The sequence below is a fragment of the Dipodomys merriami genome, unplaced genomic scaffold (genome assembly GCF_024711535.1).
Source record: "Dipodomys merriami isolate MVZ:Mamm:240054 unplaced genomic scaffold, mDipMer1.0.p SCAF_6, whole genome shotgun sequence".
Lineage (NCBI taxonomy): Eukaryota > Metazoa > Chordata > Mammalia > Rodentia > Heteromyidae > Dipodomys > Dipodomys merriami.
The window spans coordinates 7406337-7432688 of record NW_027206179.1 but is presented as its reverse complement, the minus strand read 5'-3'; the positions used below and the strand labels follow the sequence as shown (position 1 = coordinate 7432688).

Here is a 26352-nt window from a genome sequence, read left to right as displayed (position 1 = left end):
TTACAGTGAAGGCCAGACTGGCAAAAGTTAGGAGACCCTATTTGAAAAATAAACTAAAAACAAAAGGGTTTGATGGGGTCCTGTGGCCACATGGTAGAGCACGTGTAGTTATAAGGCTCTAAAGTCAATCCCCAGAATTGAAAAAACAAAAACAAAACAAAACGCACACGCACAAGACTCACAATACAGACGTCTGTTTCCCAGGATTCCCAGCAAAAGCATGGACTCAGAGTAGGTGTCGTGCCCATCCCCCAACCCAAAGCCACAGGCCCCGCCCAGACAGGAAAAGGAGACCCCAAGGGAACTCCAGAGCTGCCTTGCAGCTCAGGAAAGAGAGGAGAGGGGGGAAAAATGAATGAAAAGAACCAAAGTTTGCAGAATAATTATAGAAAGAGGTTTCACAGACGGTAAATGGCAGCTCCTGGGAGTGTCTGGGCTCAAAGCGGCCATGAAATTGCCACTGTGGTCTGGAGGCCACCCATCCCCAGACCAGGGGCAGGTGGCCCAGCCACATGAGAAGAGCAAGAAGGATCCAGAAGAGGCATCTGGGTAATCATGAGATGTTGAGTATAGACCAGGAGATGGTTTAGACTCCTTTCTCAAAGAGGGAGGGGAGGGCAAAGGGCCCTGGGAAGCGGGAGGTGGAGGCAAACACAAGGCTGAGTTGCCCTAGAGAGGCTGGGGGTGAGGACAGGGGTGCTGGAGTTCAAGAGTCCTGGAGTGTGTCATTCCAAGTTCAAGAGGAAGTGGAAGGGAGAGACTGCTACTGGGTCCTAGCCCTGTCCCCAGTGAAACCCCGCATTTAAATGTTTGTGGCTAAATGAAACCCCTCCTCTCCTATCCCAAACACCCCATAAAGCCTCTTATTATCCCCTCTACCAGAGTGAGTAAATCTAGAATCAGAGATCAAAGCTCGGCCCAGCTGGGGGGCAGGGGGGGAACGAACAAGGAGAGGGGGGGGGTCTCCGGCCTTGTGCCCTCCTACAGCCCGGCCCCCAGGGGGCTGAGGCTGGAATCCCAGCTCTGCCTAGCCAGGGCACTTTCATTCACTGGCTCCTGGGAACAGAGGACCAAAGGAGTGGAGGGGGGAGGGGGGGACGAGATCAGAACCCTTGCTGCTGCTCTCAGTTTCCTCATCTGTGACTTGGGACCAGCCCTGAGCTCCAGCATCAAACCCAAACGTAGGCCCCGAGGCGGATCAAACCCCTGGAGGAGAGAGCCCGGGGCGGGGTGGGGCCCCAACTGGGATTTATGCCCTCGCCCCTGGGCACAGTGCCTGGCACACACGGGAAGCGCCCAATAAATGCCTGTTTGAGCGGGGACCAGCCCTCAATAAATAACAGCTGTTATTGATGCTGAGGAGGGAATGGGCTCTCCCCTCCCCCCTCCGGCCCCATTCCTGCCCCCTGCCCCCCACGGCTCCTGTCCGCAGGCCCTCCCATTCCTCCCTTTCATTCAAACTCTGCTCCTCCGCGGGTCACCTCTATTCTGTCCCATCCCCACCCGCTTCCGTCCCCCCTTCTTTAGTCTTCCTCCCCCTCCCCCACTCTTCTCATTCACCCCCCCACCTCCCTCCACCCAATCAGCCACCCAATCCCCGCCCCCACCCGACCTCCCTCCTCACCTCCCACTCAATCCCCGCCCCCATTCGACCTCCCCCACCACCACTCAATCCCCGCCCCCATCCGATCTCCCCCACCACCACTCAATCCCCGCCCCCATCCGATCTCCCCCACCACCACTCAATCCCCGCCCCCATTCGACCTCCCCCCCACTCAATCCCGCCCCCATCCGACCTCCCCCCACCCACCACTCAATCCCCGTCCCCATCGGACCTCCCCACCACCACTCAATCCCCGCCCCCATCCAACCTCCCCTGACCACTCAATCCCCGCCCCCATCCAACCTCCCCCCCACTCAATCCCCGCCCCCATCCAACCTCCCCCCCACTCAATCCCCGCCCCCATCCAACCTCCCCCCACCATTCAATCCCCGCCCTCATCCGACCTCTCCCCTCACCCCCCCTCCCGCTCAATCCCCACCCTATCCGACCTCCCCTCACCCAATCCCCGCCTCCACCCTCCCACCCCCCCAACACTCAAATCCCATCCGACATTTCCCCCTATATTCAATCCCGCCTCCATCCGACCCCCCATTTCTTCCCCAGCCCCGGGGTCCCCGGCTGGGGTCCAGCCTTTAGCCCGGGCCGGCGGCGGCGGCGGCGGCGGCGGCGGCGGGCGGGGTTTCTGGCCCTGCGATTTGGGTTTTTTTTTTTTAATAACCCTGGCGGGCGGCTCAGGAAGTGCGGGCCCCGCGCCCCCTCCCCCGGCCACGCCGCCGCGCGCCCTCCCTCCGCCCTCGCCCTCCGCCCTCCGCCCAGCGCGCCGGCCAGACGGCGGCGGCCAGCGCGGACCCCAGGCCCCGGGCGCGCCGACCCCCATCCCACGGCCGGGCCGGCGGGGCTGAGCGCGTCTGCGGCGGACCGCGGGGCCGCGGGGCCCGCGCACCCGACTGTCCCGCCGCGAGCCAGGCCGAGCGGTGCGTAAAGGTCCCCAAGTCCCCTAGTGTGCGGGGTGCACGGATGGTCGGGCTGTGCGGGGCTCTGCGCTGCCCGAGTGTCTGTGAGTGGCTGCGTGTGTAAGTGTGTGTCTGGGTGTGTCTGCCTGTGTACGTGTGTCTGGATGTTTTTGTGTGTCTGCCTGGGGGTGGGGAGCTGAGTATGTATGTGTGTGCTGCTGTGCATCTGGGTGTGTCTGGGTGTGTGTCGAGTGAGTGTGCATGCACATGTGTGTGTCTAGGTGTTTTTGTCTGTGCGTGCATATGTGGGTGTTTTGTTACCCACAAATGGGGGAGTGAGTGTGTATGTGTGCTTGTGTGGGCCTGTGTGTATGTGTCTGGATGGCTCTCTAGGTGTGTATATGGGACTTTCTTGAGTGTGAGTGTGGGTCATCTGTGCCTGTGAGTGTCTGGGTGTGTATGTCTGGGTGTCTGTATCTGCTTGTTTGTGTGGTGTGTGCATCTATGTGTGTTGTGGTGTGTGCGGCCATCCACGTATATGCAGATGGTTGTGCACCTGCATATGTACATCTGCTTGCCCTGGCTTTGTGTATCCAAATCTGAGTGTGTGTGATTGTGTTTGCCTGAGTGTAAGCCAGTGTGTGTGTCTGTCTCTGTATGTGCCTGTTGAATGTAGCAAGTGTGCAAATGGCCGTGTGTGTGTGTGTGTGTGCATGTGTTGGGGAAGGTCAGGGTTTGGAGGACATGTGAGCTTGTGTCTAGTCTGCTGTTTGTGATTTTGTATGTGTTTTGTGGGTCTGTGTCGCTGTGTTTTCTGTGTGAGAGTAGGCCCGAGCTGTGTGTATTTGGGATTTCTGGGTTTGTGAGTTGTGTATCCATGTGCAAGTAAGTGTGTCTGCACACACTTAAGAGTGTAGGTGTCTGTGTATCCAAGCTGAGAGGGTCTTTTCATGGGGCACCAGGCCTTCAGGCTGTACAGGTGGGGGTCACTCTGGAACTTAGGAGGGGGGTTTCCCTGCCAGTGTGTTTGTGTCTGGGTGAACCAGTGGCGCCGCCCACTTCCCCTGACTTGGTCACGGAGACTCTGTCTGTCTCCAGTGGTCAACCCTGGCCTTTAATTAGCAGCTTCTTGGGGGGGGGGCACCCCAGCCCTCCTTCCTGCAGGCCGGCCGGCTGGCAGGCAGACTGGCGACGGAGCCTTTGTCTGCTTTCTGGCCAGGGACTGCCCAGCCAGATGCACAGAGCCCAGAGCTCCCCTGGGCTCCACAGAGAGGCCCGGAGGCCTGTGGGTCCCCCCAGGATCCCTGGGAGGGGATGGAGCCCCGGTTTCCGGGAGGCACTTCCTCCTGTGGGCCTGCCCCCTCCCCCAGGCTGCCGGCCTCCCTACTCCTTCTAGAAGAGGTATGTGGAAAATAACCTAACCGAGCGTACACATACACACACACACCAGGTCACACACATGTATATATACAGTACACATACTACACATACACACCACAGTATATATCTCTCCTTAACCTTCTCTTTGAAATCTCCTGACATCACCCATGGGTCCCTCATCACTGATACCCCATTAGGGGTTTTTTGGTAACTTTTTTTTTGGGGGGGGGTTCAGTCGTGGGCCTGAATTCTGGGCCTGGGCGCTGTCCCTCAGCTCTTCAGCTCAAGGCTAGCGCTCTACCACTTGAGCCACAGCGCCACTTCCGGCTTTTTTTTTCTGCTTATGTGGTACTGAGGAATCGAACCCAGGGCCTCATGCATGCAAGGCAAGCGCTCTACCACTGAGCCACCTTCTCAGCGGATCATTTTTTTTGGAACTCTTGCCTTCACCCTGATACCTAGGGGCCTCCTGCAGACCCCACCCCACCCCTGTGGGAGGGGTAAGTCCCCTCCCTCTTCCCATCCATGCTGTGTCCTGCCCCCCCCCACCTTATTTGAGCTAAAAGTCACTGTTAGGAGCCTCCAGGGACAATGGTAAAGGGCTGGAAGGACTATTTGGGGGCCAGGATGAGAGACCCAAAAATGATAGCCAGGCCAGCACTGGGTGGCTCACACATATAATCCTATCTACTTAGGATGCTGAGATTTGAGGACCATGGTTTGAAGCCAGCCTGGGCAGGAAAGTTCTTGAGATTCTTCTTTCCAACTTGCTAACTAACCAAAAAAAAACCCCACACAATAGTGGAACTGTGGTAGAATGCTAGCTTTGAGAGAAAAACAAACAAACAAAAAAACCCTCAGCCACAGCAACAGGCACTGAGTTCAAACCTCAGGACTGGCACCAAAACAAAAAAAAGATAGCCAGGACTAAGAAAGTCACTGGCAGTGTGGGAGGGGCAGAGGGGCAGGGGCGGGGAGGGATGGGGATAGTGGGGTGCTGCCCCTTTGGGTAAGGGGTGGGAGTTAAGGCAAGAGGCAGTTAGAAGAGCCCATCCTGGAAGAATCTCGAGTCCAGATCTGGTTGAGCATGTCTGATCTCCTGATGCATCCTAGCCTGATTCCTCTTTGTCCCTCTCTTTGCCCGTCTCCCTGCCCTGGCTCTACAGAAAAGGCAACTGAGGCCCAGAAAGGCCCACGAGCCCAAGTGTACACTGCAGGGAAGGATCTACCCTGCAAGGTTTGAACACCACGCCACCAACTGAAGCTACCCTAAGGTAATTTTTAAAAAAGAAAAATGAGAGATGGGAAGGTGGCTTAGTGGTAGAGTGCTCGCCTAGTATGCATGAAGCCCTGGGTTCCATTCCTCAGGACCACACATGCACAGAAAAAGCCAGAAGTGGTGCTGTGGTTCAAGTCATTGAGTGCTAGCCTTGAGCAAAAGAAGCTCAGGGACAGTACCTAGGCCCTGAGTTCAAGCCCCAGGGCTGGCCAAAAAAAAAAAAAAATGGACATTACCCTCACTGACTGGGATAGCAGGGAGTCAAAATGTGTGGGAGTAAGCTGCCCATGAGTGGAGGAATCCAAGCCCAAGAGAGGAATGTGGGCCTTCTACATGCACATCGCAAAGAAACCTGGCTTCCCTCCCTTGCGGCCCTGTTTGAGGACCGGCTCTCAGACTTGGCTGGACCACAAAGAAAACAAGAGAGTGTGTGATCATACAGAGGAAGAGGGAAGGGGGGAAGGAGGCCTTGGCACAAGGTTGTGGCCCAAAGTCATGTCTGCAACCAACCGGCTGGCCTGAGCCACAAGCCCCAGAACAGCCCAGAACCTGGCGATGCAGGATCAGGAGCCAGGCTAGAAATGGAGGAGGGAGGGACAAGAGGCCTCAGGAACAAGGACCACCATATTGGGAGTTTCCTGCCCCATTTAGTGTGTGGTATAGGGTGTTCCCCCACCCAGGATGGGGGCTGGAGGACCTCCATACTTGCCTTCGCTATTTAGTCTGGGTCAGAATTTCACACTGACCATCACCCCTGTCTTCAAGCGTACTTTGCCAACCTTCCCATTCTTCACACCCCCCCCATTCCCGTCCTACCCCAGCCCCTGGGCCCCCTGCCAGGCCCCTCCCTGTCTCCCTCCAAGCCCTTTACCCTTGCAGAGATTCTCTCCCAATTGATTTCTTCCCTTTGCTGCCACGCAACTCTCAGTCCAGGGTGGCCACGTGACGGTGTCTCTCAGGAAAAGCTGTACCCCTGTGGTGTGCAGCTTCTGTCCCCGCCTCCCCGCCCCCAGCCCAGTCATTGAATCTGGTTTCCAGTCTTGGTGGCCACGTGACCTTCAATCTTTTTATCATCACCCACTCTCCTTCTACAAAGGGAGAAGAAAGTGGGGTCTTCTCCGTTAATCTGGGAAACTTGTGAGCCACACACTGGCACGTGGTAGGTGGCCACAGTGTCTCAGCCCCTGACAGTCCCGTTCCAGAGCAGGACGCAACCTCCTTATTCATGAGGGAAGTGTTCTGGTCATCTGAGGGGCTGTAGGTCTCCCCACTGCATCCCCCATCACCTGATCAGTCAGGTAAAGGGATCTTGTGTTGGTTATGCCAGGCAGGTCCTTCTTCTGACCAGGCTCCCTCTTCTCTCTACCTGCCCCCCCCCAGGAACCCGGTGATGCTGCCCAGGCTGTGAACAAGTGGGCAGCACTGTGGGGGCTGCCAGCAGCCGGGGCTGGGAGAGACATGTGGACACGTAGCCCCTATGGCTCCCGCCTACCAGATCCTCCGCTGGGCCGTTGCCCTGGGGCTGGGCCTCACATTCAAATTCACACAGGCCTTTCGATCTCAAGGTAGGCGCTGTCCAAGGATGGCAGTGGGGAGGGAGAAGGATGTTAAAGAAGTCAGTTAGGACTCAAGACAAAAAGGGTTGAAGCAACTTACAAGTATAGCCTGTAACCCTAGGGAAGACATATGGAGGCTCAAAGTTCAAGGTAAGCCTTGGGCAAAAAAAAAAAAAAAAAAAAAAAAAGAAAGAAACAAGTTCTGGAGACCCTACTTCAAACAATAAAAGCTGAGCTTTGAGCAGGAGCCCACCATCCCAGCTATTTGGCAAGTATCAGCAGGAAGCTTGCCATCCAGGTCAGCTGGATCTCAAATCAACACCTTGTTTGAAAAACAACTAGAACAAAAAAAGCTGGAGGCATGGTTCAAGTAGTAGAGCACCTGCCTGGCAAATGCACAGCTGTGAGTTCAAATTCTGATCTTACCATAAATGGGTCAGGGGAACGGGGTAGGATGGGTGTGTCATGGATGAAAGCTGGGGTCATTTAGGCCGAGCCTTGCCATCGGTGACTTGGGTCTGGGGTTGGTAAGGCCAGTATTATCTGCCCCAGACCAGGGTGCACTCCAGATTTCTGATGCTCACCCACAGATGAGTTCCTGTCCAGCCTGGAGAGCTATGAGATCGCCTTCCCCACCCGTGTGGACCACAACGGGGCACTGCTGGCTTTCTCTCCCCGTGCCCAACCGAGGCAGCGCCGGGGCACGGGAGCCGCAGCTGAGTCCCGCCTCTTCTACAAGGTGGCCGCACCCAGCACCCACTTCCTGCTGAATCTGACCCACAGCCCCCGTCTGCTGGCAGGGCACGTCTCTGTGGAGTACTGGACCCGGGAGGGCCTGGCCTGGCAGAGGGCTGCCCGGGCCCACTGCCTCTATGCCGGCCACCTACAAGGCCAGGCCAGCAGCTCCCATGTGGCCATCAGCACCTGTGGGGGCCTGGTAAGCTGAGGATTCTGGGAAGCTGGGGGGGGGGGGGGGCGGCGGCGGCTGCTCACAGTGTGGGCAGTTAAGATAAAACATTTCTAAATAGATACCAGAACCAGTTGCAAGTGGTTCACACCTGTAATCCTAGCAAGCTGAGATCTGAGGGTGGAGGTTAAAAGGCAGGCCAGGCAAGAAAGTCCAGACTTAATTCCACTAAACTTCCAAGAAAGCCAGAAGTGGAGCTGTTGCTCAAAGGATAGAGAGCTATCCTTGTGTAAAAGAAGCTCAAGAACAACACCCAGGCCTTGAGTTCAAGCCCTAGGACCAGCAAAAAAAGAAAAGATAGAAGTCAGCAAAGGACTCTTAACAGGACCTACTTAAAGTATTTTGAGCTAATCAGTACTTTTTGAAATGCAGCTAAAGCAGTACTTACCGGAAAATGTTGGGTTCCAGTGGTTCATGCCTATAATCTTAACTACTCAGGAACTGAGAATCTCAGTTCAAAGCCAGCCCCACAGGAAAGTCCATGAAACTTTTATCTGCAATTAACCACTAAAACCACAGAAGTGAAGCTGTGGCTCAGGTGGCAGAGTACCAGCCTTGACTAAAGAGCATTGCTGTGGCCTTGAGATTAAGCCCCAGTGCCAGCACAAAAATAGGCAAAATAGATAAACATCCCAAGAAATTAGAAAAGGCATAATAAAATAAACCCAGTAAAATAGAAGGAATGAGGCAGGTAACTGGTGCATACCTGTAATCTGAGCTATTTGGGAGGCTGAGATTGGGAGGATTGCAATTCAAGGCCAGCCTGAGGAGGAAAATTTTGTGAGACTTCCTTATCAATCCATAACTGCTCCCAGGGTCACACATGCTGTCATCCCAAGCTATATGGGAGGTTGAGATTTGGGATGATCAAGGCACCAGGCCAGACCAGGCAGATAAGTCTGAGAGACTTCCATCTCTGTGGAGGGAACCTGGATATGGTAGCATGCCTGTAACCCCGCTGAGGATAAGTCTGTCGGAGGCAGATCACAGGTATACAGCCAAGTGGGAATCAAGACCCTCATCTAAAACGAACCAGTGAAAAACATCACTGGAGGGATGTCTGGGCCATATTGCACCAGCCTAGCAGAGCTTGAAGCCCTGTGTTCGAATCCCCAGAACCACCAAAACAACATGAGGTTGGAGGCATGGCTCAGTGGGTAAAGCGCCAGCCAGTGAGCAAAAGCATCAAGTACAGAGTTCAAGTCCTCGTCTGGGATGCCCCCAACCCCTGCCAAAAAAAGAAAAAAAGACAAAAGACAGAGGTGAGACTGTAGAGTTCTAAGGAAGCAGGAACGGAGCTGAGCTTTCTCTCCCACCACAGCATGGCCTGATTGTGGCAGATGAGGAGGAATACCTGATCGAGCCCCTGCGAGGGGGTGCCAGGGGGGCCCGCGGACCAGAGGAAAGCGGCCCGCATGTGGTATACAAACGTTCTTCCCTGCGCCACCCCCATCTGGACACAGCCTGTGGAGTGAGAGGTGAGCCTGTCTCTCAGGGTAGGCAAGAGGTGGCACCACACCCTTCCCAGAGGCGGTCAGCTACCAGAGGGACAGAGATAGATCCAGAGATGTCACTTGGGAATTGCACCTGCATAAAGTCAGGAACAGCAGCAGCGCTGAGCCCCATAGCACTGAGGCTTAATTACATCACAGATTACCACCACCACCACCCCCAGCCCCAGGAAAGTCAACAGTGAGCCTGGAATCCCAGATACTCAGGAGGCTGAGATCTTAAGGATAGGGAGGGAAGGGAAGAGCAAGCTAGGCAGCAGTAGCTCACGCCTATAATTCCAGCTCTTCAGCAGGCTGAGGTCTGAGGAGCAACAGTTTAAAGTCAGTTTGGATAGGAAAGACTGTAAGACTCTTATCTCCAACTAACCAGCAAAAGAATGGAAGTGGTGCTGTGACTCAAGTGGTAGAGCGCCAGCCTTGAGTGAAAAAGCTGAGCAAGAGTGTGAGGCCCTGAGTTCCAGTCCTAGTTACTGGCACAAAAGAAAGACGACGGAGGGAGGAGGAAGGGAAGGAGGGAAGGAAGGGAGGAAGGAAGGAAGGAAGGAAGGAAGGAAGGAAGGAAGGAAGGAGCGAACTCCCACAATCCATCAGGGCATTGGGGGACAGGAAGTCTGGAATGGCAACTGGAGTGGCAGCTGTTCAGCCAGGCAGCTTGGCCAAGGGGCAGATATGGTGTCCAGTCGGACATCTGGGCGATACTGGAGCTGATGGTTTGACAGGAGACAGGCTAATTTGCAGTCAGCCCCTTCTCAGCTGCAGTAAGGAAGGCCGTGTTGGGCATCTCCGGGCCCCGCCAGCACTGTGGGGGGAGGGGGAGAGCTCAGCTGCATCACTGGCTTCCCCCAGATGAGAAAGCATGGAAAGGTCGGCCATGGTGGCTGCGCACCCTGAAGCCACCGCCCGCCCGGCCCCTGGGGAATGAAACGGAGCGAGGCCAGCCCGGCCTGAAGCGCTCAGTCAGCCGAGAGCGCTACGTGGAGACCCTCGTCGTGGCTGACAAGATGGTGGTAGCCTACCATGGCCGCCGAGACGTGGAACAGTACGTGCTGGCCATCATGAACATTGTAAGTGCCTCCCCCTTCCTGCAGAGGTCAGGGGAAGAGAGCAGGTCCCTAAAACACCACTTGGGTCCAGAGGGGTTCTACAGAGAGACCGGCTAGGCAGCCAGCCTGGACTTACAAATTTCAGCCTGAAACTTTTTTGTTTGCTTCTAAGCAAGGTGCTGCCCCTCTGGGCCTTGACTTTTACCCATCTGTAAAATGAGGATATGGCAAGATAGATTCAGGCCGAGCGTGGTGGCGCATGCCTATAATCCCAGCTATTTGAAAGTAGAGATTGAACATTTGCTTCTGGTCACATTGTGTCTTGTCTGTGATCTGCCTCCCTTTTTCTTGGACTTGCCACATTATCTAAAACTTGCCAGAGTTCTTGGAGGGTTCCAGACAGGACAGTGTCAGCCCAGGACTCCACAACCCCTGCCCAGCCTTTTCTGCATCATCTATGCCCATGCTTACCCTTCTCCCTGCCACCACTTCTGCCCTCCCTCCTGTGCCCACAGCTTACCTGGGTGCCTCAGAAACCTGTGGAGTGATGTCCGATGGACACCCTTCCATCAACCTCTGTGCAAAGACACAGCAGCCAGAGGGGTGAGCAGGGGTCAGAGGTCAAGTAGACAGATCAATGATAAACCGACTCAGGACAGCTGGAAAGAAACATGCTGTTTCCCCAGTTCCCACTTTTTTTTTTTTTTTAATGTCAGTCATGGGACTTGAACCCAGGGCCTGGGCACTGTCCCTGAGCTTTTTCAAACTCAAGGCTAGCGCTCTACCACTTTGAGCCACTGCACCACTTCTAGTTTTCTGGTGATTCATTGGAGATTTAAGAATCTCATGGAGGGCTGGGAAGGTGGCTCAGTGGTAGAGTGCTTGCCTTGCATGCCTGAGGCCCTGGGTTCGATTCCTCAGCACCACATAAGCAGAAAAAGCCAGAAGTGTTGCTGTGGCTCAAGTGGTAGAGCACTAGCCTTTAGCTGAAGAGCTGAGGGACAGCGCCCAGGCCCAGAGTTCAAACCCCACGACCACACCAAAAAAAAAGAAAAAAAGAATCTCATGGACTTTCCTGCCCAGGTTGACTTCCAACCTCGATCCTCAGATCTCAGCCTCCTACTCAGGATTACAGGAATGAGCCACCGAGATCCAGCTTTCATGACACCACTCTGTGTATGTGTGTGCTGCCCTTTCCGATCTCTGGTCTGCAAAGTAAGGGTGCAAATGGAGCATACCTGGGAGAGGATACAGGCCATAGGCTGTGTGGTACAGCATCCAGTAGGTGCTCAATTAAAGCCAGCTCATAGTGCTGGTATTGTTCCTGATCTTTAATCTGGGCTCTTGGAGCTTGAACTCAGAGCCTAAGCACTATCCCTGAGCTTCTTTTGCTCAAGGCTAGCACTCTACCACTTGAGCCACAGCGCCACATCCAGCCTTTTTTGTTTATGTGGTACTGAGGAATTGAACCTAGGGATTCATGCATGCTAAGCAGGAGCTCTACCCCTGAGCCACATTCCCATCCCTGGGCTCCTCTTAAGACTCGGTTTCTCTTGTTTCTTGGAGGTCAGGTTGCTAAACTTTTCCAGGACTCAAGTCTGGGCAGCATCGTTAACATCCTGGTAACTCGCCTCATTCTGCTCACTGAGGACCAGGTGAGGGGTTGCTGGGGCGGGGGAGGGGGAGCGCAGGGTGGAGGGCCTTGCCCACCTCACAGGAGCTGTCCAGGCTGACAGGGCACCCACGCACCTCTCTCTGCCCATCCTCAGCCCACCCTAGACATCACCCACCACGCTGGGAAGTCCCTCGACAGCTTCTGCAAGTGGCAGAAGTCCATTGTGAACCACAGTGGCCACGGCAATGCCATTCCAGAGAACGGCATGGCCAACCACGACACGGCAGTGCTGATCACGCGGTGAGGGCCGGGAGGGCTCCAGGCTTTGGGCTCAGAAACCACCGGGGTCCAGGGACCACCAGGGTCCAAACGAGGGTCACATCTGCTGATGGAGGTTAGGGGAGGGGCTGGGAACCCGGATATGTGAGGAGGGAGGAGGGCAGAGTTGGATCGTTTAGGCCCTAACTATGGAGTCACTCACTTTCCTATTCATCCAAGCCGCCATTCTCCCATTCATGTATTTGCGCTCTCATTTATTCACTCACTTGCCATTCCTTTCATTCAGTCACTCTGCCATTCATGCACTTCTTCGTTCATTCATACCCATTCATTCTTCCATTCAGGCACGCTCCCATTTATTCAGCTGCTCACCATTCACCCATTCTGTCAGCCCCTCTCCCATTCGCTCCTGCAGCTGTCCCATTTCTTCATTCAGTTCATTCAGTCACTCCTTTAACTAGAACCCTCGCCTCCCCAAGGCCAGCTGATTGTCTCCAGCTGGGGCATAGCATGTGGTTTGGGGAAAGAAGCAGGTATCACCTCCTAGGCAGGATGGCCCCGAGAGCTGGGCATGGCAACATCCACAGGGGGAGACGGGCCACCCCTCTCACTGCGCCCCCCCTTCTCTCCACAGCTATGACATCTGCATCTATAAGAGCAAACCGTGCGGCACATTAGGTACTGGGGTCCGAAAGGTTCCGGACACCTGTGAGGGTGGCTTCGACCCTGGGGTGAGCCCTGGCGGGGTGATTGGGGCTACGACGCTCCCCCTGAGACCCCTCCCCCGTGGCCATTCCCTAGGCCTGGCCCCCGTGGGTGGGATGTGCGAACGGGAAAGGAGCTGCAGTATCAATGAGGACATCGGCCTGGCCACCGCCTTCACCATTGCTCACGAGATCGGGCACACGTGAGGCCGGGGGACACAGGAGGGGGGAGGACAGGAGGCATTGCGGGGGGAGGGTCCCCTCAACGTCTGGCAGAGCCGACACCCCTCTCTCCAGATTCGGCATGAACCACGACGGTGTGGGGAACAGCTGTGGCGCCAGGGGCCAAGATCCAGCAAAGCTCATGGCCGCCCACATTACCATGAAAACCAACCCATTCGTGTGGTCATCCTGCAGCCGGGACTATATCACCAGCTTCCTGGAGTGAGGATGGACCCAGCCCAGTCCTACTGCGGGGGAGGGGAAGGGCCACAATCACAGTGGGGATGGGGCCTGTGGAAATCAGGGCTGCAGCCCCCCCTCAAAATGTCTACCCAAGCTAAGGGGCTCCCTGAGGTGTTGGAATGACAGCTCCTTTCTTGTCGCCACAGTTCGGGCCTGGGGCTCTGCTTGAACAACCGCCCCCCCAGACAGGACTTCGTGTACCCAACTGTGGCCCCCGGCCAAGCCTATGATGCCGACGAGCAATGTCGGTTCCAGCACGGAGTCAAATCGCGTCAGTGTAAATACGGGGTAGAGAGAGCCTTCCTGCTTTCCTTCCTGGGAGGGGAGGGGTTTGCAGAGGGTCCCCACTGGGAAAGTGGGGTGGGAAAGCCAAGAAGTGGGGGTGAGGTGAGGAGCTAGGAGGAATGAAGTATATGGGGTATACAGATGTCCCCCAACTAGCCAGAAATGAGATCCCTGGCTGGGGATGGGCATCTTGCCGTCTGTCCCAAGACCTCTCACTGGGCAGTTTTTAACTAAATATCCTTGCTTGGTGTTAATGGTTTCCTTGGGAATGAGCCATCTACTTTACTTGGCAACAAATCGAAGAGAACCTTCCAGGGACTGTCTTCACTCCCCGTGTCCCCTACTGACTGGTTCACAAGGTCTCCTGGCTCTGGTCTTTGGACAGGCTGTGAGTTTCCTGAATGTTCTTTGCTGTTTCCTGAGGTTCAGATGCCCAAAACTCTTTGGTCTGTGCATCAAGAAGTGAGCTCGGAGCAGGATGTGGTAGTGAACACCTGTAGTCTCACCTGCTTGGCGAAGTGGAGTTAGGAGGATCACAAGTTGAGGCTGAGTTTGGCATACTTGGCAAAGAGAAGACTATATGAAAATCAAACTAAAGCAAAAAAGGCCTGAGGGAGCGTTTGGTCTAGGCCCTAAATTCAATCCCCACTACTACCCTAAAAGTTTATGGGGGGGGGGACCCAGGAAGCTGGTAACTTGATGTCCTTCTGCTTTGACTGTCAAGAGTTCAGCATCTCCTCTGCCCGCCTCTCTCCATTCCTGAATTCCACTTTTTTCTTTTTCTTTTTTGTTTTCCCCCTGTGTCCGTTGTGGGGCTTGAACTCTGGGCCTGGGCACTGCCCTTCAGCTCCTCAGCTTAAGGCAAGCACTCCCACGTGAGCCACAGCATCACTTCCAGTTTTCTGGTGGTTAACTGGAGATAAGGGTCTCACGGATCTTCTTGCCCAGGCTGGCTTTGAACCATGATCCTCAGATCTCAGCCTCCTGAGTAGCTAGGATTACAGGCATGAGCCACCAGCGCCCAGCTTTTGAATACCACTTTTTGAGTCCTTTCAGATTCAGTCTTAGTGTGTCCTGGTCTTACCCAGTTCTCTACACCTTCCAGAGAAAGGATATGTCCAAGATAATATAGAAACCAGGCCCTCACTTCACCTCACTCACTGTCACGCATGGTGGCTCACACCTGTAAAGATTGGAAGAATAGTGGTTCAAGACTAGCCCAAGACAAAAAGTTGCCAGATCCCAGTCAATAAGATTGAGCATGGTGGTTTTGCCTAAGATACCAGAAGCCATAGATAGGAGGATTGAGGTCTGAGGCCAACCCTAGGGAGAAAATGCAAAACCCTATCTGAATAGCAACTAGCCCTACAAGTGTCCCTTACAGCCACTGATTAGTTCAATGCCAAACCTGCAAAGTTTGGAAGCATTTGGGTTCAAAGAGCTCTCCTCAGAAGAAAGATCCTGAGAGCATAGGGCAGGGTGGAAGAGGTAAGATCTGGCTACAACCTAGTGCTGATTGGTTCTCTCTGGTGATAGTACCTAGAGCTAAAAGGTCACAGTGATCGCTGGTGATAGTACCTAGAGCCAAAAGATCACAGTGATCGCCTGAGATTAGTGCAGCTTCCTGCCATGGACCAGGGTTGCCAAGGTCTGAATAGGCCCCTGATCTCTCCTGCACTGTTTAGCCCGTTCGAAAAGGAAGTGAGACTCCTTCCTGTCCCTTCCCACAGCAGGTCCGAGTTTTAGAAGGCACTAAGGGGCTTTAGCCAGCATCCCACTTTGAAGATCTGGACTAGACTACAGGCTGCCCCTTAGTTGCAGTGTGGCTTTTAGTTAGAAGGCCTTGCCTCTCTGAACCTTGATAAAAATGCAAGTAAGATCACCCAGAGGATTGATCCATGGTATACCAAGGGGCTCCGCAAAGCATAGATTGTTGGCAGACAAGTCCAAAGGGGACCCAGGATAGCACTGAGTCCTTTCGAGCAAGAGAGGCAGCTCCCAAGGACTGGGGTGTGGAGGGTCGAGCCTGAGCGGGCGCCTTGGCCCGCAGGAGGTCTGCAGCGAGCTATGGTGTCTCAGCAAGAGCAACCGGTGCATCACCAACAGCATCCCGGCCGCCGAAGGCACGCTGTGCCAGACGCACACCATCGACAAGGGGGTGAGCGCGGGCCCCGCCTTCGGCTCGGGGCCACGCCCCCTGCGCGTAAGAGGTTCCCTTTGCTTTGACCACGCCCCCATTTGTGGATCTTGTCCTGGTTTGCCCTTCCCGATTTCGAAGCCACGCCCCTCGGCGCCGCTCGCTCGTCCCGGGCCCGAGGCCACGCCCCCGCTCACTCAAGCCACGCCCCTCACCGCTCACTCCTGCCGCACCTCTGGTGGTGGCGGCTTCCTGGCTGTGCCTTGATGCTCCAGCCGATCCCCAAAGTCCTTAGACCCCATACCTCTGTCCACCCGGCCTCGTCCAGAGAGACTGCAGCTGGGGGCGGAAGAGGGCGACGGACCCTGAGCTCCCCATCCCGTTTCCCCCACCCCTGTTGCCCAGTGGTGCTACAAGCGGGTGTGTGTCCCCTTCGGATCGCGACCGGAGGGCGTAGACGGGGCCTGGGGCCCCTGGGCCCCGTGGGGTGACTGCAGCAGGACGTGCGGCGGCGGTGTGTCCACGTCCAGCCGCCACTGTGACAGCCCCAGGTCAGTCCTCAGGAAAGAGCTGGTGAGATGCTCCCCCCCAACCCTATTGTCCTCCCCACACACACACACCATCTTTTTCGGGTCTCCCCCACTTCCAGGCCAACCATCGGGGGCAAGTACTGTCTAGGGGAGAGGCGGCGCCACCGCTCCTGCAACACCGAGGTGAGATCCCAGTCACCCCAAACCGCTTCCTGAATTCCTGCCCCAACCTTACCCGACCCTGTTCCTCTCCACCCATTTCCTCCCCAAGCTTGGGTCTCTCTCCAGCTACCCCTTTCCTCCAGTAGTTGTTGTTTTTTGTTGTTGCTGTTGTTGTTTTGGTGGGGTGAGGGGGAGGGTGGTACTGGAGCTTGAATTTCGGCTTCTGCCCTAAGCTTTTTGGCTGAAGGTTGGTGTTCTACCACTTGAGTCACAGCTCCACTTCCAGCTTTTTACTGGTTAATTGGAGATAAAAGTGTCATAAACTAGCTAGGCACCAGTGGCTCACACCTGTAATCCTAGCTACTCAGGAAGCTGAGCTCTGAGTCTCATGGTTCAAAGCCAGCCCGGTTAGGAAAGTCCATGAGACTCTTCTCTCCCGAGAACCTCCCAGAAAACTGGAAGTGGTGCAGTGGCTCAAGTGGTAGAGCACTCACCTTGAGCTGAGGAACAGGGCCTAGGACCAGAGTTCAAGCCCCACGACCAACACACACAAAAAAATATGTCATAAACTTTCCTGCCAGCTACCTTCAAACCACAAATCTCAAATCTCAGCCTCCTGTGTGTCTAGGATTATAGGCATGAGTACCCGAACCCAGCTCTACCTCTAGTCTTTACATTCTTTTACTAGAGGAATGTTCCTTGCTTGCCCTCCCCCCCCCAAAATAATTGTTCTGTCCTCATACCCTAGATCCATTCCAGTGTGTGGCTCTTCCTTCACAGCCCAACTTCCCCCAAAGCCAAGCCCCTGTCCCCTTGTTGTCATCCCTCCCTCCCCCCCCCCAACTTGACTGACCCTCCTCTCTCCAGACCTGGAGCCTGGCTGGCTTGTTTGCTTCTTGCTCTCTTTCTTCTTTTTTGCTTCTGTTTGTGCCTATATCTTACCAGGAGTGACCATCTTTGCTTCTCTCTGGAATTTTCTCTTCTATTCCTTTCTAACGCGATGCCCATAGCTGAGTCTCATGTATAGAAAGTTTTAGATAAACACAAGTAAGCCAGAGGCTTACAGGAGGAGGAGAGGATGCTCAGACAGCACAAAGAGTTTGGAGGGTGCAGTGGCCTTTCTTCCCTCCCCACTACCACCTGAAGAGTCATGTCTCTGGGGGTCTATGTGTTCTCATTCATGAAGAACCCAGTCATCACCCCTAGCCTCGAATGGGTCATCTGCTTCCATCACCTGGACATCTAGCATGGGTCACCATCAAGTCTGTCCTGGACCATGGCAGCCTCCTCCCTAGTCTCTCTGCCTCCATCTGATCCGTGCCAAGCTCAGCATCTCTTCTGTGCCCCAATTTCTTCCCTCTCCCCTCCCCAGGACTGTCCTCCTGGCTCCCAGGATTTCAGGGAAATGCAGTGTTCTGAGTTTGACAGTATCCCTTTCCGTGGAAAATTCTACACATGGAAGACATACCGAGGGGGTGAGCAGGGAGCCCCTGAGGGTTTAGGGGTGGTGAAGGGAAGCTATGGGAAGCATCCAGCATGCCAAGGTTCTTCCCAAGGAAAGCATGCCCAGGTTGTGGTGAATGGTGGCTGGCTGGATGTATCCTCCACCCACCCCAGCCTTGGTATTGGGTCTCGGGTCTGTCCTTAGCCTCGATTCTTCCTATGAAATAGACAGGGACTTCCAGGGGTGGCCTGGCCCCAGGTCTGATTGGTCTATGCCCCCCAGGGGGCGTGAAGGCCTGTTCCCTGACTTGCCTAGCAGAGGGTTTCAACTTTTACACGGAGAGAGCGGCGGCCGTGGTGGACGGGACACCCTGCCGCCCAGACACGGTGGACATTTGTGTCAGCGGTGAGTGCAAGGTAAGTGGAGATGCCCAGGAGAAGGAGAGGGGTTGGGCATCTCCAAAATACACACACACACACACACACACACACACACACACACACACACACACACACACACACACACACACACACACACACACACACACACACCAGCACCACCACCTTTCCCTTGTAGCACGTGGGCTGTGACCGAGTCCTGGGCTCTGACCTGAGGGAGGACAAGTGCCGAGTATGTGGAGGTGATGGCAGTTCCTGCGAGACCATCGAGGGCGTCTTCAGCCCAGCCTTGCCTGGGGCAGGTCAGGGTCCCCCGTTCCCCTCCCACATGCCACACGAGGGCCTGGTGGCTCGAGTCAGGGTTGGCCTACCACAGTAGTCAAGATGAAGTAATTCTATAGATTCCAGCCTTTCTGTGGAATCTTGAATTAGGCTTAGAGGTTGGGTATTAGGGGTCCCCAAAAGTCCTATTGTTGGGAGATGGGGACAAAAATGCCCTCAAAACAGGAGGCGGAAGGGCCTGAGGTACTGGTGTGGGTCCCGTTTGCCTAGATCTTGGTCATTTAGATAATGAAGACAAGGCAAGCTCAGCTCTTGCCCTCCACCATCCTTGGGGTGTCAGGATGGGTGAGAAGGGGTTTACTATGCCTCCTGTGAGCCAAAGGGGCTAGGGGACTCAGTGTGCCAGCAGGGGAAGTCTTCCTTGGGAGCGGGACACTGGAAGGTGTGGAGAACCCCCTTCCCAGCTTGGGCTGGGCCCAGGGATTGAGGCGATTGGGGAGTTCGGGAAGCATCCAAAAGGCTGGCGAGGCTGGGGTGCTGTTGAAGGGATGGTAAGAGCAAGTCAGGAGTCAGCAGGGATTGCACACGGACTGCTGGGTGTGGGTCTTAGAATGTGGGTGTCATTCCCCAGGCAGAACTTGATTGGGTTTTTTAAAGAACCAAATAGCTTTGTGGAGAATGATATTCTACAGATGGGCCAGAGTTAGGGAGAATAATGAGGATAAAGAAAAGATGGGATGGAGTGCTCATCTGTAACCTCAGTTACTTGGGAGTGTGAGCTCTAGAGGATCGTGATGTGAGGCCAGCCGGGGTTTAGAGGGGAAAAAAGTACGTAAGATCTCATTTCAACCAACAAGCCAGCTAGAGTGCTTCATGGCTCGTGATCCCAACTCTGAAGAAGGCCTAGGTAGAAGGATCTTGGTCCTAGGCCAGCCCAGGCAAAAAGGGAGTTTATCTGAAAAATAATTAAAGCAAAATAGAGAGAAAGGGAAGGAAAGGAAAGAAGAATAAGAATAATATAAGAGGCACAGGTGGCTCACACCTGTCATCCTAGCTGCTGAGGAAGCTGGGATCTGAGGATCACAGTTCAAAGCCGGCCTTTGGGAAAGAAACCAGCAAAAGGCTGGCAGTGGAGGTAGGGCTCAAGTGGTAGAGTACCAGCCTTGAGCAAGAAACCTAAGCAAACAGCATGAGGCTCTGATTTCAAGCCCCAGTAGGTCAAAGACACCTTGGCGCCCTTCCCCGCTACCTCTGCCCAGCCTTGCTTCTTAGGGAGGAGGTAGGTGGTTGGTAACGCAGTGAAAAAGTTGTAGTTCAAATCCCACCTAGCCACAGAGCCTCCATTTCTGATCTATAAGACATGCATTTCCCGTGGTCCCGTGGCTATCTTCTGTAACAGGGTAATAGCTGTAATAATTATCAAAAGCCTAAAGGTTGGGGGCAGGTGGATTGTGGGGGACCAGCATAGTGGGTAACATCTGAGCTTCCCCCATCCAGGGTATGAGGATGTCGTCTGGATCCCCAAAGGGTCAGTCCACATTTTCCTCCTGGACCTGAACCTGTCCCTCAGTCACCTGGGTAAGCAATGGGGGTGGGTAAGGACTGCAGATCTGATGGGGTTGGAGGGTTCACTGTGACTCATTCCTGACCCCTGTGCCATCCCCCAGCTCTAAAGGGAGACCAGGAGTCCCTGTTGCTGGAGGGCCTGCCGGGGACTCCCCAGCCTCATCGCCTGCCCCTAGCCGGAACCACTTTTCACTTGCGTCAGGGACCAGACCAGGCCCAGAGCCTTGAAGCCCTGGGACCCATTAATGCGTCACTTGTTGTCATGGTAACAAGATGTGGGCAAGATACAGGAGGACCTGAGCATCTTTTTCTTTTTCTTTTTCTTTTTTGTTGAGGGATGGAGACTCTGGGAGACGTTTTTCATTGGCTGCTCCTCACCTTCCCCTCTCACCCATCTACCCACCCACCCACCCCAGGTGCTGGCTCGGAAAGAGCTTCCCGCCCTTCGCTACCGCTTCAACGCGCCCATCGCCCGGGACACCCTGCCCCCCTACTCTTGGCACTACGCGCCCTGGACCAAGTGCTCAGCCCAGTGTGCAGGCGGTGAGGCCAGGGCAGGCTCAGGGGTGGGCAGTGGACACCTGCCTCTGGTGCTGTGGGCTGGCCCCGGGCTGAGCGAGCCCCTCCCCTCCCCCAGGCAGCCAGGTGCAGGTGGTGGAGTGCCGGAACCAGCTGGACCGCTCCACCGTTGCCCACCACTACTGCAGCGCCCACAGCAAACTGCCCAAGAGGCAGCGCGCTTGCAACACGGAGCCCTGCCCACCTGAGTGAGTGCCTAGGGTGGGGTGAGGATGTCCCCTAGGAAAGATGGGGCACAGAACTGGGAGACGAGGCTGGGCACTGCAGTGAGGTGCTGTGGTCTGGCGAGTGACAAGGGGACTGTCATCCCAGCTACACTGGAGGTAGGAGGCTCGCAGTCCAAGGCTGGCTGCAGACAACAATGCTTTGTCTGGGACTGGGAAGGTGGCTTAGTGGTAGAGTGCTTGCCGAGCATGCATGAAGCTCTGGGTTCCATTCCTCAGTACCACAGAAACAGAAAAAGCTGGAAATGATGCTATGGCTCAAGTGGTAGAGTGCTAGCAAAAGAAGCTTAGGGACAGTGCCCAGGCCCTGAGTTCAAGCCCCAGGACTGGCAAAAAAAAAAAATGCTTTGTCCATGGCTCATCCTTTGTCCTGTCATCCTAACTACTCAGGAGGCTGAGATCTGAGGATCATATTTTGAAACCAGCCCAGGCAGGAAAGGTCATGAGATTCTTCTTACCAATTAACCACCAAAAAGCTACAACTGGAGCTGTGGATCGAGTAGTAGACTGGCCATTCTTAAGCCAAAAAGCTTAAGGACAGTGCCCAGGCCCTGAGTTCAAGACTTAGGACCAGAAAACACACACACACACACACACACACACACACACACACAGGCATGACTCCAGAGTTGGGGGTGTGGCTCAAGTGGTAGAGTACCTGCACAAGACACTGAATTCAAACCTCAGTACAGACAAAATAATTTTTAAGTTATAATGTTCACCAGGCACTGGTGGCTCACACCTGTAATCCTAGCTACTCTGGAGGCTGAGCTCTGAAGATGGAGGTTCAAAGGCAGTCAAAGTAGGGAAAAAAAGCCCATAAGACTCTTATGTCTAATTAACCAGCAAAAAAACTGGAAGTAGAACTGTGGCTCAAGTGGTAGAACACCAACCTTGAGCAGAAAAGGCCAGGCCAGAACCTGAGGTTGAGTTCAACTCTCAGTGTGAGCTAAATAAACAACTCAATGTTATGGAGTTCATGGGGTCAAGGTCATAATGTTTCCCAGGGTAAAGGCCAGGCTAGATGGTCCTAGAGCCAGAATTCATGCTAACAGTCAAGGAATAATCAAGCTAATAGTCCTAGGAATCAGCCCTCATTCTCCCCACCCCCCAATGACAGTACTGGGCCTGGTTGCTGTCCTTTAGTCTTTCAATTAAGGCTAGTGTTCTACCACTTGAGCTCTATTCCTGACTTTTTTTTTTGCTGGTTAGTTGGAGAGAAGAATCTCACTGACCCAGAGGGCTTGGAACCAGGATCCTCAGATCTCAGCCTCCTGAGTAGCTGGGATTACAGGCGTGAGCCTCCACACCCAGCTGAACCTGCTCTCTGGTTGGGTGCTCCTTACCCAGTGCTGGTTCACCTGGGAAGAGTTAGGAGAAAGTAACACCCCAACTCCCAGCTTGGGGTGCCGGGCCCTGACCCCTGCGGTGCCCCCACAGCTGGGTGGTGGGGAACTGGACGCGGTGCAGCCGCAGCTGCGATGCGGGCGTGCGCAGCCGCTCGGTGGTGTGCCAGCGCCGCGTGTCCGCCGTGGAGGAGAAGTCGCTGGATGACAGCGCGTGCCCGCAGCCACGCCCCCCGGTGCTAGAGGCGTGCCAGGGCCCCACGTGCCCGCCCGAGTGGTCAGCCCTGGACTGGTCTGAGGTCAGCACACACCTAGCCCGCCCTCTTCGGGTGTGGTGGGTGAGGATGGGGAGGACGGTGACTGATGAACCCCTTGGAGGGGAGGCCGCCGTGGCGGGGGGGGGTCCCCTCTGCCATTTGTGTGAGCCCTGAGGGAGGAAAGAATGAGAATTGGGGAACCCTCTGGGGGGGAACCACAGTGGGGGGGGTCCCCTCTGCCATCTGTGTGAGCCCTGAGGGAGGGCAGGATGAGAATTGGGGAATCCACGTGAGGCGTGAACATCATGGGGTCCCCTCTGCCATCATGCTAGCTTAGGGGATGGGGGCCTCCTTGTGTTTCCATTACCTTCCCACCCCACGGGGCCTGCGCTCCAGTCTGAGACACCCCCCTCCTCCAACCACAGTGCACCCCGAGTTGTGGCCCGGGCCTCCGGCACCGCGTGGTTCTCTGCAAGAGCGCGGACCACCGCGCCACGCTGCCGCCCGCGCAGTGCCCACCCGCAGCCAAGCCCCCCGCCACCATGCGCTGCAACCTCCGCCGCTGCCCCCCGGCCCGCTGGGTGGCCAGCGAGTGGGGCGAGGTAGGTGGGCGTCCCCCCCCCTACACACACACCCAGGGAGGAGGGAGGGGGGAGTCCCGGGCTGGGGCGAGCTCAGGGACTCCTCCCCACAGTGCTCCGCGCAGTGCGGCCTGGGCCAGCAGCAGCGCGCCGTGCGCTGCACCGGCCACACCGGCCAGCCGTCCCGGGACTGCGCCGAGGCCCTGCGGCCGCCCACCACCCAGCAGTGCGAGGCCAAGTGCGACCCTGTGCCCCCCGGGGATGGCCCCGAAGGTATGTGGGTCACAAGCACCCCGCGGAGTGGGTGGAGGGCTCCAGGTGGAGAGGACTTCTGGAAACATCTGGAAACACAAGCCAGGTCTCCCAGGTTGCCTGTCTCTGTCCAAGACGAGTGCTCTACCGCTTGAGCCACAGAGCCACTTCCGGTTTTCTGGTAGTTTATTGGAGATAAGAGTCTCATGGCCTTTCCTGCCTGGGCTGGCTTTGAACCGAGATCCTCAGATCTCAGCCTCCTGAGTAGCTAGGATGACAGGCGTGAGCCACCAGAACCCAGCTTATCCTTGAGCTGTTGTTTGTTTTTGTTTATTTTTTTTAACAACAAAGTTGTTTTATTTTAGCACACAACCAAACTTTTTTTCTTTCAAACAAAACTTTCCCCAGATTTATTACTGAATCAACCTACTAGAGCATGGCACAGAAACAGAAAAATCATATTCCCAACAAAACACGTTTAACTATCAAGACAATGATGACATTTTTCCCTTGATATGGCAAGATGATATGTGTGCCATCTCTCCTGCAATTCCTTACAAACCAATTAACTGGATATAAGAGTCTCATGGATTTCCCTGACCTCGCAGGCTTCAAATGGTGATCCTCAAATCTCAGCCTAAATAGAGTTACAGGCATTAGCCACCAGCACCTGGCACTTTGTACTTTAAATCAGTTTATCAGCCTCAAGCACTCTTGAGACAGAATCATAAGATTCTGTCCTGTACAGAATCAGTGCCAATGGCAACTTTACCCCAGTTAAGACTAAAAATGCCTGCAGATGTCACCCCATGCTCCATGGCCCCTTGAGAACCACTGCCCTTTTTAAATTGATCTTGTTATGATGGCCAGGCTGGACCCAGACTTCTAGGCTCAAGCAATCATCCTGCTCAGACTCCCAAGTGCTGAGATTACAGGTGTATGCCATTATGCCCAGCTATAAATTTGTCTTTTCATAAAGAGCAATGGATGATGTGTTTGGGACTACCTTTCACTCTTGTGCCTCAGTTTCTTCATCTTATCAAGGGGGGTAAGTAATAGACTCACTCAGAAGGAGGTACCACTTTAAGGGTAGAATAAAAATGATCCTCTGGATGACCAAGTGCTAGTGGCTCACACCTGTAATTCTAGCTACTCAGGAGGCTGGATCTGAGAATCACAGTTCCAAGCCAGCCTGTGCAAAAAACTCTGGGAGACTTATCTCCAATTAATCACCAAAAAGCTACAAAGTGGAGCTGTGGCTCAAGTGGTAGAGTACTAGCCTTCAACAACAACAACAAAAAGCTTAGGGACAGTGCCCAGGCTCTGAGTTCAAACCCTAGGATAGGCACACACACACACACACACACACACACACACACACACACACACACACACACACACACACACACACACACAAGATCTATTGGAAACCACAGACATCACAAGCTGGTAAGCACTCTTTATTGTAATCATGAACATACACTGTTGAATATGTGAATACAACCAGGGATCAAGATGTCAGTTATGACATGGGTGTGGTGGCTCACACTTGCGGTCCTAGCTATTCAGGAGGCTGAGTTCCAGAGGGTCAAAGTTCAAAGACTCCCATCTCCAAAATAACCAGCAAAAAGCTGGGCTGGAGCCGGGCTCTGGTGGCTCACGCCTGTAATCCTAGCTACTCAGGAGGCTGAGATCTGAGGATCGTGGTTCAAAGCCAGCCCGGGCAGGAGAGACCGTGAGACTCCTATCTCCAACTAACCACCAGAAAACCGGAAGTGGCGCTGTAGCTCAAGTGGTAGAGCGCTCGCCTTGAGCTGAAGAGCTGAAGGACAGCGCCCAGGCCCAGAGTTCAAGCCCCACGGCCGACAAAAAAAAAAAGCTGGGCTGGAGATGTGGCTCAAGTAATAGACTATCCGTGAAGCAAGCAAGCTCAGCAAATGTGTGAAGCCCTGAGTTTAACATCAGTTTTTTAAAAAGACAAGGCTATGATTCATGCCTGTCATTCTAGCTACCCAGGAGACCCAGCAATGAAAAATTATGATTGGAGGCCAGCCCCATTTCAACTGAGTGAATAGGAAAGATTTTTTTTCATGGATAATCCTGAGCTCTCTCCATGCTGAAAATAGCCTAATGACAGGAGTTATAAGCCTCCCTTGACAGTTGAGGAAACCCAGCACAGAAAAGCAAAGTCACTGGTTCAGTAGAACGTGGCTGGGTGAGGCACTGAAAACTGATGGCTCCTTCTCTCCTGCAGAGTGCAAGGATGTGAACAAGGTTGCATACTGCCCCCTGGTGCTCAAATTCCAGTTCTGCAGCCGAGCCTACTTCCGCCAGATGTGTTGCAAAACCTGCCAGGGCCGCTAGTGGGGGCGCGCGGTACCTGGAGCCGTCGTGGAGCCGCAGGCTGAGGGGGAACCCCAACCAGAGAGGGTCCCAGAGGGCGGGAGCTGGGAGTGAAGGGTGACATGGAGCTGGAACTTATTTATTGGGAACCCCTACAGGGCCTCTGGTTAGGGGATGAAGAGGAGCTGGCTACCCCCTCCCCAGTCCCTCTAAAGTCCCTTGTCCAGTTCATAACCAGACCCCCCCCCTCTTCAGGGATGGATTTAAGGAAGGGGGTACCTATTTGTCCCAGCACCATTTGCACCCACCCTTAAGGAGTCCCCTCCCCTACCCTCTGATCGAAATATGTACTGTGAAGAGTGGGAGTGGGAGAGGGGGCTACCAGCACCCTCCCCCCAGCACTGTCTAACTCCCTCCCACTCTGAGCTGGTGGGGATCCAGGCTTGCTAAGGGGGACAGGACCTAGCACCACCTCCGTGATACCCTCTCCCAAAACCGACCAGGGGGAAGATTCACCCTAACCTCTGCTCTCACTGATCCATGGGGGGACCCCAACATCCAAGCCACCCCCATCATACCGGTCACAAGGCCTCACCCTGGGGCCCACGCTCCTCGCAGGAAACCCTACATCAATAAAGTTCTGTCTTAAA

At 54.7% G+C, this 26352-nt stretch overlaps 1 protein-coding gene across 6 annotated transcripts; it reads left to right on the top strand.

Moving 5' to 3' along the window:
- The first annotated feature begins 2358 nt into the window (after positions 1–2358).
- Adamts10 (ADAM metallopeptidase with thrombospondin type 1 motif 10) lies at positions 2359–26352 on the top strand. 6 transcript variants are annotated; one of them, XM_070002431.1, is made up of 26 exons: positions 2359–2538; positions 5064–5171; positions 6557–6741; positions 7323–7669; positions 9021–9177; positions 10057–10274; positions 11825–11908; positions 12023–12168; positions 12782–12825; positions 12949–13054; positions 13149–13295; positions 13463–13604; positions 15652–15759; positions 16144–16289; positions 16388–16451; positions 17803–17905; positions 18157–18290; positions 18451–18574; positions 20052–20132; positions 20222–20385; positions 20537–20663; positions 20758–20887; positions 22364–22568; positions 22952–23128; positions 23221–23380; positions 25614–26352. In XM_070002431.1, the coding sequence occupies exons 3-26, from the start codon at positions 6654–6656 to the stop codon at positions 25721–25723; spliced, it is 3312 nt and encodes a 1103-aa protein (XP_069858532.1). In that variant the 5' UTR covers positions 2359–2538; positions 5064–5171; positions 6557–6653; the 3' UTR covers positions 25724–26352. The 6 variants fall into 6 exon arrangements, 5 of the variants coding, with proteins under 5 accessions (XP_069858532.1, XP_069858533.1, XP_069858534.1 ...); XM_070002432.1 differs by lacking the exon at positions 2359–2538 and having other exon boundaries at positions 4968–5171; XR_011367872.1 differs by lacking the exons at positions 23221–23380; positions 25614–26352 and having other exon boundaries at positions 20762–20887; positions 22952–23036.